Source organism: Sinocyclocheilus anshuiensis, unplaced genomic scaffold (assembly GCF_001515605.1).
Source record: "Sinocyclocheilus anshuiensis isolate Anshui unplaced genomic scaffold, SAMN03320099.WGS_v1.1 scaffold426, whole genome shotgun sequence".
Taxonomy (NCBI): Eukaryota; Metazoa; Chordata; class Actinopteri; order Cypriniformes; family Cyprinidae; genus Sinocyclocheilus; species Sinocyclocheilus anshuiensis.
In genome coordinates, this window is record NW_015542362.1 from 1,125,066 (window position 1) to 1,136,079 (window position 11,014).

Below are 11,014 nucleotides of genomic sequence, written 5' to 3' on the forward strand. Positions count from 1 at the left end.
TCAGAGAGGAGACCTTGCCCAATGACACAAGCTATCAGACTAAATCATCCTGCAAAGTCAAAGTCCATCACAACACATTATTGTCAAAAAGATATTCTCCACCAGCTGTGACTCAGTATCACCAGTTTACTTCGAACAGACAAACAGAGTCAGAAAAGACTGTAAACAACTGACACTGAGGTGACAGGCAGAAGACCTCAACCACAGATCATAATGGAAACAACAGCCTCCCTGTTCAAGTAAGTAACATTCATTTGTTGATATTCAGTAGTGTTATTTACAATACACCTATTCATCGTTAGAAGCATGCTTTGAGTAAGAAGCTGCCACATATATACATTTGATCAAAGTTATTAGTAAATATATACAAAAATACATACTGACATATTTCGTTTAAATGGTTTTATCAGTGTTTGTCCTTGACTTTAACACTGGACTTTAACAGTTGGTCTCTCACAATACATTTGTTTCACTCCATTAACAGCTCTTTAGATAAGACAGAGAGTGATTACAGCCATGTGCTGTCTGTGCTTCTCTCACTTTTAAAGCAGTCATCGATTATTCTAGGAAAAATGATTTTTTTGGTCATTATTAACCTCCATGGATCTCTTTCTACCATGGAACAAAAAACAAGGATTTTGAAGAATCATATTGGTCGCCCTTATCCACACAGTACTAAAAAATGAGTAGGCCTTCTGTTGTTTTCAAACTTCAAAAGGGACACAAAAACACCAAAGTATTATAAAAGATATTGGATAGCTTTGTGTTATTAACAGATCGTATTGTAAGTAATAATCCAATGATCTTTTAGTGATAATCTTTGCTTTTAGTGAGCTGTGATCAGATCAACTTGAGAATCAGATCAGTCTGATTTGTCAGCAAATTATTCAGACAAACGTTGTGAACTGGACAATTCAATGATAAAATTAAAAAAAAAAAAACTGTTCACAAATGAGGCATACAACATGAGGGTGAGTAAATAATCAAGCATTTGAGCATTATCGTGCTAACGGTTCCTTTAAGTGTAGTTCCTTTTACTGACTCTTGATGAAAACCATTTTTGTACTCTTATTCTATTTTTCTTTGGCGTTTTGCCTCCCCCTCATAACCCTATCACTCTTTCTCTCAGGTCAGTCTCTCGGCGGGTATGGTCGCCCCTTCAGCGTCCATTCAGAGTGTGTTCCTGGAACAGAGCCGTCAAAAAAGGAGTCACTGCTGGAACTCTAGAGGAGCTCAAAGAGAAGGTAGGAAATGAAACATTGTTGAACTGGAAGTTTTGCCACTTACCTAAAAGGGTCTTTTAGATGTAGACACATTGCTTAATAATCTGGCCTCTTGGGGCTTGCAGTAGTTTTATCTTTGTGTGGCACCCCCTACCCTGTGTTAAAGCTCATCCAGTTTTCTAGACATCCTACAATGACCAGTCATTTATCATAAACATTGTTGTACATTTGAACATTGTGGGGCATCTTAAACTGTGATTATTACCTCAGGCAGCCCAGGCTCTCTTGATATCTACTGTGCTGACTTTGGTGTGTGAAGAGGATGGGACAGAGGTTGACACAGAAGAGTTCTTCTTAGCTCTGCCGGACAACACTGTTTTCATGGCCCTGACACCTGGAGAGACCTGGAAACCTCATCCTGTATGTATTTTTGTTTATTTCAGGTTTTTCATCTTGAATTATGAGTTGCTTTTAGCAGTTTTACCACTTATCTGATTGCCTTCATCAACATTAGAAAGGTGGTAATATGTGTCACATCTATACTTATCATCTCATCAAGAAGCTAAAATCCCAGTGAAATGTTTTGCATAAACGGAACTTTCTTAATGATTCATTCACTTATGAATATTGTGTCATTTGTATCGTTCAGTTCCTTATCTTAACTTCATCTATCCCTCCTAGTTACGTCAAAGGGGTGGAAACACACCAGGTGAGAGTAAACCAAGGACAGGAAAAGACATTGCTCAAATCACCTTTGATCTTTACCGTACTCACCCCAAAGATGTATTCGGCTCACTAAATGTCAAAGCCACATTCCAAGGGCTCTACTCTGTCAGTGCAGATTTTCAATGCTTGGGGCCAAAGAAAGTCCTGAGGTAAGCAGACTACAGATGGAAACTCTAAGCATTGTTATGGTTTGTTTTACTATTTATTTGTACAAAATAGCCTTTTTTCAAGCCACTGAATTGTATCCTACATTTTTGTTGTCTTTCAGGGAGGCCCTCAGAGTCATGTCCACTCTACTCCATGCTGCTGGACACTTATTGATCTCATCTGCTGCTGTAATTCGCCGTATTATCCATGGGGCAGATCTTCTTCAAGCCCAGCATGGCAAACCTATAGAGTATTGGGAATAACTGGAGTATAAGGAATAACTAGAGAAATAGGACATGAATCCGAGATCACAAAAAATTTAACTGAGGGATGCTTTTTCTAAAATGTTTCCTAGATAGGTTTATATGGTAACACTAAGGTTCATGTTATTAGGTATAATGAATGAACAACAATTAATCTAGGCAAATGTTAATTTACACACCACACTTCAAATGTTTGGGTTCAATGTAATTTATTCCACTGATGGTAAAGCTGAATTTTTAGCAGCCATACTTCAGTCTCGTACATTACAAATCATTTTTAGAAATCATTCTAATATGCTGATTTGGTGCTCAAGAAAGATTTCTTGTTATTATCAACGTTAAAACGTTTGTGGGAATCATGAATAGAAAGTTCAAAAGAACAGCATTTATTTGTTGATACCTAATGCATTAAATTATGTTAATGGACTTTATTGTAAATTGTGAAGTTATACTTTGCTGGTTTAATGGAAGATTGCTCCAGGAAAATGCTTGTTTCTATGAAAACTGCCCTTAAGGAGTGATTTTTTTTTTTCATTCTTAGTCTAGGACTACCCAGTGTTACTTATTCTATGTGTTTGACCTTCTTTATAAATGTTTATTTTAACTTTACCAATACTTTATTCAATATGTTTACGTGATAGACTACTACTGTATAATTTTATCTTTCTCATTTTGTAAGTCGCTTTGGATAAAAGCATCAGCTAAATGAATAAATGTAAATATGTAAATATGAAATTGTCATAACAGTGAATGTTTAGAAAAAGAAAAATTAAATTAAATATAAAAATGTTTTAAGAACAATTTATTAAGTAAAACCAAATTGGTACAAAAAGCTTCAGCACAAAAAAGGACAGTCTCTCTATAGTCAGCTTACTCAATGCATAGTCTAATAAACTCCATATCAACACTACTTAAGATTTTAATTAGACTTCAAATAATAATAATAATAATTAAAAAAACAAATATTTTGATTGGGGGAAAAAAATCAAGCACATAAATTGTGTAGTATTGTGTCAGCATAGTGTTTCCATCAAAGAAACATATCTGTGTAGCACACTGTGGATCTAAAATATTGCAGTTATGCTTATAACTTTAAATACAATTGACCTTTGTAAAAGCAAACATCTACATATCTAAGCTCGAACTGCAACTTAAACATGAAATGGCAGCACACATGCATTCGCTCTGTTGAGTCACACCGAGAACCACAATGAATAGAACTCTGATAAAACAAGCTACAAAACAAAATACATTGTACAGTCATCCAGTGCCTTGCCATACACAATTTTGTTTCAGTTACTTTAAGGTACATATTCTAATGCTAAATATTTTTGATTCAAGTAAGATGCTTAGTTTTGGAGATACATATTGCATAACAATGTTGTGAGAGAGGTTCTACCAGGCCCTGGAACTGGGATGGAAATATCCAGACAGGTTAAAGGAGAGGGAAAAAAAAGGTTTTGTGTAACATCTTTGGCAGTGACGTGGAATTCAATTTCCACCTATCTGCACAGCTACAAATGCCTTCGCAAACTGACTTTGCTTCTGAGGTCAGAGTTCACCCTCAGGCACAACTGGGGTACTTCCCCTAAAAAGTTCATTCCATGTTGCTGCTTCGCCCCCTCCACCTCCGTTAATTAATGTAGAATCGGCCAAACTCAACCCAGAGCCGATGTTCTCAAATGAAAATCTCCCCCGTGAATATTTCCCGCCCCTTTTCTGCTGTTGCGTTATAACTGCGATGATGCGTTCCCTCTCCTCTGAGGTCATCCAGCGCATCTGATTGTGTTTGACATGATAACGCGTGTCTCCGTACCACTGGATGATCTCTGTCCGCGTCAGACCCGTCTTCTGCTGGAGTATCACGTAGTCGTCACTTGTGGGCCACTGGCAGCGCAGGAAGTTTTGGCGCAACATTTCCAACTGTTCCCTCGTCTTCTTACGAAGTCGCACGTTAGGTTCTACCCGGCCGCGGATGAATGACGGAGACGGAGAAGGAGAGGGAGAGATGTCCGCAGAATGTTGTTGAACGGAAGCGCTGCCGTCATCAAGCTCGCCTTCATCGCTTACTACCTCCTTGGTCTCATTCGATTGGTTGACTGGTCCCTCATCGTCAGCCAAATCCACATCAACCTCAATCCCCGCCTCTGTGTCGTCAGCCCCGTCGTTGTCATAAAAATCAGCACTCGGAAGAACATCGTTCTCCAGCTCGTTCTGAGAGTTCTGCTGCACCAGCTGCAGTGACCGATTGCGCTTCGCGAGCTTAGCTAGCCAAGCCCTGCCATTCCTGCGAAGCTGATAGCGGCTGTCAGCGAACCATTTGCGAATGTCACGCCGATTAAGTCCAGTCATTCTCTGGAGCCGCTGAACTTCGCCGTCGGACGGCCAAGACTTCTGTACAAAACTGCGGCGCAGGGCCATCAGCTGCGCTTTCGATTTTTTTCCCGGTAAGCAGTGTAGAGACTGTGAAAGCTCAGGGAGTTCGGGGTCCGACATTGCGGCGTGTTGGTTGTACGATGAATTGAGCAGCTGGACTCCAGTATTGTGAGGCGGTGGTAGGTTTCTACTTTCACTTTGGAATTGGGGATTAACTTGAGGAACTTGTGATGTGGGTGCAAGACCATTTTTGTACACAACATTAGTGCTGAGCAACTGCTGTATGCCGTTATTGGATTGGGAAGCATTATTCTGGCTAAAATGCAAGCGGTTTTGGTCACTGGTGATGTGCTGAGGAACAGTCCGGCTGGGTTTAGGCGTCTGGTCTCTCTGATCTACATGGGCAACTGCCGCAGGTGGCGGTATAAAAACATGTTGAGGTTCCTCACGTCCTAAACATTCCTCCTCCTCGTTTATTTCCACACACTCCTCGGCTACTGCTCTTTTCTGAATGTGCCACAGCTTGCGTCGCGTCTCTTGGATGTCGTCGTCAGCCCAGCTGATCCCGTAACGTACCCGCTGCATCATGAACCATGCTTTAACTCGGTCCGGTGGTAACGCACACTTTCGAGCTAGAGCGCTCGCCTCCTGCGACGTGGGGTATGGGAATGCATTAAACGCTTCTACGAGTTCTGACACGGCGTCCAGCTCGTGGACCTGCTCCGAGCGCACCCAGATAAGCTTTAACCCCTCGGATACCAGTGGAAGACAAACCAGGTTAGTCTGGTTGTGGGTCGATGTGCCAGAGGAGACTGTTTGCCTCTTTTGGCAGGACTCCTTGGTCCCTGAAGAGCAGGGTGACTTCTCCTGAGGTAACTCGGGGGATGAGCTCTGCGATTCTTCAGGAGCAGGTGAGTCGTCCATCTTCTCTTCCTGTTCTTTGGGATCCACCGAGGATGAGGTCTCATTTGAGTCTTCGGGAGTCTGAAGGGAAGCAGATTCTGTTCCCTCAGTGGTGACTGGCTGAAAAGGGTGAGATCAAGACATATGAATATAAAATGCATCAGATGAGAAATTCTCTCTTATTGGCTTACAGTTACAATGGCACAAAAGGTCATCTGTTATTACTTTTCACTGCTAATAAAATCACCACATTATGATAAATCATTTATTAGTCATTTATTCACACACATTATTATTATTTTTTTAATTTATCTCCCTCTCTCTTGCAACAACATCTCATCTCTGATGACCAGCAACCTGTTACTCATATGACATCACAGCAATTATCAAATAACAATCCAATCACTTCCTGATGGACAATATCAAGTCCCACCCTACTTTTTTTTTCCTCATATGAGAAGCCGTTTTACTCACATATGCATAACAATAGGGGAAAAGAGACGATTGCAATTTCCATTTTATGAGAACTTTAAAATTAGATAAATGTACGTGAGGGTGTGCTATATTTTAATTATTGACACATCTAAAGACCACTGTTAGGCCCGCAAGGGTAATTTGAATTTCCCATGGGAATGTATCATTTCAATTTGAGGAATAAGGCCTGTTATTGTTACTTGAAAACATGTTCAAGTTACATAAATCATAAACACTCATACTTCAAACACTGCTGTGTGTAAGCTGCTCAAATAGAACTTATGTAAATATAAAAAAATAACACATGAAATTCTCTTTAAGTAATGCATTTCCTCATAAACTCTAAACTGCCATTCTAAAAACCTATTGGATATTTCTGAGAGAACACATGGCTTGAAACTGCTAATTATATATATATTTTTTATAATTAATTAATTTAGATTAAACACTCCAATATTCCATATAAAATTAAGCATTGTTGGCATTTGTGATTGTTTTCAAACAGGTTTCCCTGTTCACTCCCCACTCTGCCATTGGTCAGTCAAATAGATAGCCCCTCCCCAAATGCACACCACTGATTGAGCAAATTATATTTTACCACAGTGTTTACACTTTTCAGGTAAAAACAAGAGTCTTTGCCTAGCAAGTCGTGATAGAAGGAATTTACATTTAAAGGGGTCATATGATGCGATTTCAAGTTTTCCTTTCTCTTTGGAGTGTTACAAGCTGATTAGAGAGAGAGAGAGAGAGAGAGAGCGACAGCGTCACGTCACAGTAGAGTCAGCTGTCTTAACCGCGGCTTGTGTACTGCATCATTACTGTGTCTGTTCCCCTTTCGGGCTTGAACTGATGGTAAAACTAATGACATTATTTACTGTCTTTACATTTATTTTGAAAGCTGAAGCTCGCGATTATGGTAAGGGGCGTTACATTTCCGACGAGTGCTTGCAGTGTTCGGCCAATCACAATGCACTGGGTCAGCTGGCCAATCAGAGCAGACTGCACTTGTCGGAAGGAGGGACTTTGTAGAAAACGAAGCGTTTGAGAGAGGCGGGGCATAGAGGACCTACAATAATGTACAGTATATGAAAAATAATGTGTTTTTTGAACATTAAAGCAGGTCAACATATTCTGTTACACCAAATACACAAAATAATGATCTTTAAAAAAAGCATCATATGACCCCTTTAAACACAAACTTCATTCAAAGCATCTCTAGTTGTTCACACAACTAACACAAACTCACACACATCAATAAATGCTGACAAAAGACAAAACTTTACTTACTTTATCCTTAGCAACGCTCTTTTCCAGGTCACCATTTAAGCAGGGTGTCTCCACATCACCCACACGCTCGTCCTCTGGGCTTTCACATCCCTCGCTCCTCACCGAGTCAGAAAGACTGGTGACAGGGTGAGCGGCGTGCAGGTGCTGGCTGAGGCATTTAACGTCTTGCGCTTTATAACCACAAATCCGGCACTCGTAAGCGTCCTTAACCGTCATCTCCCCGGCATCTCCTCCAGACTTTTCCGCTGGGTCTGGAGGTGAAGAGTGCGTAACGTTACTTGTGTTCTCGAGCTGCGGAGCTGCGCACTGCTCCATGGCAACTTATGCACGACCGAGCCAAGACGCAATTCATACAAGCGAAAACAGAGGCTACACAGCTAATTTTCTCCCGCAACAAAGTCGGTGTGCAATACCCTCGAGTATGTAACGAGTTTAATTTGAATAAAATAGTTGTATACGGAGTCAACATGCAGGAATTGAAGGCTAAGTCCTAATTTATGGCCACACTGGTCTGAATATGGAACAAAGGCGTGCTAGCCAGCGAGCTAACACAAAATCTTGTCGTGCTGGCTTCACACAGATGCATAAAAAGTAAAAATTGACAGCTCAGATGCAACCCGGCTTATTTATTGTTTTTCTGATATAGTTACTTGAGAAATAAGGCAATTAAAAGCGTCAATCCCTGCTGATCACACTAGCCCAGAAAGCTGTCACAGGTTTGGTTTGTCGCATCCTCCGAATGTGAAGCTAGAGCGGCTTCAAAATAAAAGTTCATTGACAGCCGCTCTCTTTTCTGTTTCAAGAAGTTTTTGCGATGGTAAAATAGCTTTACTTTAACAAAACACTAGTAATTGTATATGCATACACATTTGCGCACATACAGACACACGCACAAAAAAATACTGAAGATGAATTAAGAACTGGCTATATAACTGGCTTATACACTATTGTATAAGACCAATACTTCCAGAGATGTCCTCATTTAGAAAAACTATTAACAAATAAATTAAATGTTTTCTTTTGGATTAGAGGTTAGTCTAGCATTTATAATTTGCTTCATATGAAAACAGATGATATATGTAAGTGTGACTGGGTATTTTACATTAAATTTGTTACACGTTTGATTTGTTACTGAATGGCATGCATTTTGTTTTATTACAGAGGGGCAATTCTCTCTCTCTCTCAGACAAAATGTGACCCTGGACCACAAAACCAGTCATAAGGGTCAATTTTTGAAATTGAGATTATACATCATCAGAAAGCTGAATAAATAAGCTTTCCATTGATGTGTGGCATAAAAGAAGAATCGTTAATTTTGACCCATACAATGTATTTTTGGCTATTGCTACAAATATACCTGTGCTACTTACGACTGGTTTTGCGGTCCAGGGTCACAAATATAGTTCAGTTAGTACTGGTATAGTAAGTACATCAAAGCAGAACAAAAATGAGAGAACTTGCTGAGAACTGGAAGGAAGATTTGGAGTTGATGATAAGTAGCCTACTGTTACATTCAAGTAAAAAAAAATGTAATTTAATATTCATTTAATTTTATCACAGCCTTATGTTTCACATGGGCCAAAGAGGATTAATTAAGTAGTTATTTTATTTAACTTTGTTAATGATAAACTCAGAAATTAGTCATGAGGAAGTGTGGATCAAATAAAAATGTGGCTATAGTAGATGTGTTGTCCATAGTAAAAGAATAAAGATGAACCATCATAAACATCTCTGGATCTTAGCAAACATCATTCCATTAGTAATACATTAACACGTACCATAAAAATGACCAAAGGTCAGTTGCTGTGTATACAAAGAAAGTATTAGAGGGTTTCACCTTACAGACTCATCATAGCGAGGACAGAGAAAGAGATCATAGAACATTTGAAGACAAAACAAGAAAATCAGCAGCATGTCGGCCACGCCTGAAGTTCCCAAGGAACACTTTGTGAGCTGTGATTTATGTGTGGAGGTGAAAACCCCAGCGCTGAAGACCTGCTTGAAGTGTGAAATCTCTATGTGTGCTCAGCACCTGCAGACCCACCTGACCACTCCAGTGCTGCTGCAAACCCATCCACTGACTAATCCTGTAAAATCAGGTTCCTCCAAAAGGCCAGCAAATGCTCAGCTCATGGCAATCTTGTGGAATACTTCTGCCTGGATGATCACGTGCTGGTGTGCATGTCTTGTGCTATCGAGGAAGGACATCAGCCGCATAACATGAAGACGCTTCAGACTGCCCGTGGAGCTGGCAGGTCAACTGAAAGAAGACTTAAAGGCACTGGCTCAGAGGCAGAACCAGGCTAAACAGCTGGAAAAGTGGCACAAAGACCAAATGCAGGCTCTGGAGAACTGTGTTGGTCAGCTGATGGAGACTGGATCAGCCCTGAAGGATCTGGTCTTCACGTGTTTACAGACTTCAGTATCAGCCAGACTGGGCGCTCTTCAGACTGCCCAGCGAGCTATCAGTTTGGCTCTAGAGGAAGATGATGATTTCAGCTTCTTGCAGAAATTTGCCAGTGTACACGAAGCTATAATGGAGACTCACACAGTGGATCTGAAACAGGGCTTGGAGTCAGGACCTGATCGCACTAAATTAATTAAGGAGTTCCGAAAGGATGGAGAAATGATTGAGGAGGTTTCTTGCTTTTACTGATCCTAAATTCCACTCAGTTTTTCAGGATGATCAAAATCCAGTCTCAGAACTAACCTTTGACCCACAGACCCTAGGGCCTGAGATGACTCTGTCTAAAAACCTTAAAACGGTATTCTACAGTTTCTCTGCCAGAAACCCGACCCAAGCTTCTGCAGGCCCGTACAAAACACAGACTCTTCGTTGCCTGCAAACAAATAAAGGTGTCAATCTGCACTGGTTCCTCAAGCTCTCTGAGCATTTTGACTGGACCGTTGGCCTTTGTGATACCAGAGCCACGAACGGGAAGTATTCAGTGGTATATGGACTGAAGAAACAGAAAAATTCTCTCTTTACTTTAAAATCAGAAGATGTGACACAAAATGGCTTAATGAATAGTCATGGGAATAGACTGAAGAGATCTACATATTTTCAGACTTTTTCAGTCTCCATGAATTCCATGTCACTGGTCCATGGAAGGTGGAAGTGATTTGGGACTATGCTTCAAAGTAACTAGTCTTTTACAGCAGAAACAAACTAACCAAAGATTTTTTACTGTGTAAACATAGAATAGACATATACAGACACATACTTTGTCCCTTTATTACTTTTGAAAACATAACCACTACTCTACCAAACACACAGAGAGAGAGCTGCTTCGGATTGCTCAAACCTATCCCAGGATGTTTGAGGGCCAAGGCAGTTCTTATACAGAAATACTCTGTGTACTCAAACAATAATCAGATAATAATAATCAGAAAGTAAAATGGCAAAAGTGTCATTAATTTAATTCGTTTTTTGTTAATTGTTTTTCAGCTGTTTTATTCATTATGAAGAATATTTTTTTGTTTAATACCTTTTCTATTTGTTAATGTTTTCTTGCAGTAACCTGTTTCTTGTTGTGTGTTAAAATAATTTGCCATTTAAAGCTGGAAGAGCTCATTTAATCTTATTTTTAAAGAAGTTATCATGTAGGGTGTATT

General features: G+C 40.0%; 3 protein-coding genes across 3 annotated transcripts; 2 read left to right on the top strand and 1 right to left on the bottom strand.

Annotated features, from left to right (window-relative positions):
* Nucleotides 1-62: 62 nt before the first annotated feature.
* cideb (cell death inducing DFFA like effector b) lies at nt 63-2,883 on the top strand. The gene is made up of 5 exons (XM_016490872.1): nt 63-239; nt 1,130-1,244; nt 1,494-1,643; nt 1,905-2,098; nt 2,218-2,883. The coding sequence occupies exons 1-5, from the start codon at nt 214-216 to the stop codon at nt 2,357-2,359; spliced, it is 627 nt and encodes a 208-aa protein (XP_016346358.1). The 5' UTR covers nt 63-213; the 3' UTR covers nt 2,360-2,883.
* A 390-nt stretch (nt 2,884-3,273) lies between these two features.
* homezb (homeobox and leucine zipper encoding b) lies at nt 3,274-8,122 on the bottom strand. Its single transcript, XM_016490799.1, has 2 exons — nt 7,400-8,122; nt 3,274-5,758 (listed from the first exon to the last, which is right to left on the bottom strand). The coding sequence occupies exons 1-2, from the start codon at nt 7,712-7,714 to the stop codon at nt 3,911-3,913; spliced, it is 2,163 nt and encodes a 720-aa protein (XP_016346285.1). The 5' UTR covers nt 7,715-8,122; the 3' UTR covers nt 3,274-3,910.
* Nucleotides 8,123-9,311: 1,189 nt separating this feature from the next.
* On the top strand, nt 9,312-10,796 carry LOC107691981 (E3 ubiquitin-protein ligase TRIM62). The gene is given in 5 exon segments (XM_074187020.1): nt 9,312-9,501; nt 9,504-9,639; nt 9,641-10,030; nt 10,032-10,480; nt 10,483-10,796. Coding segments are annotated over 5 exon segments (1,479 nt in total).
* The last annotated feature ends 218 nt before the right edge of the window (nt 10,797-11,014 follow it).

Coding starts and splice junctions, on each gene's coding strand:
- cideb (XM_016490872.1), top strand. CDS start 214: ATGGAAACAACAGCCTCCCTGTTCAA. Junction 1,644..1,904: donor AGACCTGGAAACCTCATCCT/GTATGTATTTTT, acceptor TATCCCTCCTAG/TTACGTCAAAGGGGTGGAAA. Junction 2,099..2,217: donor GGGCCAAAGAAAGTCCTGAG/GTAAGCAGACTA, acceptor GTTGTCTTTCAG/GGAGGCCCTCAGAGTCATGT.
- homezb (XM_016490799.1), bottom strand. CDS start 7,714: ATGGAGCAGTGCGCAGCTCCGCAGCTCGAGAACACAAGTAACGTTACG. Junction 5,759..7,399: donor AGAGCGTTGCTAAGGATAAA/GTAAGTAAAGTT, acceptor CACCCTTTTCAG/CCAGTCACCACTGAGGGAAC.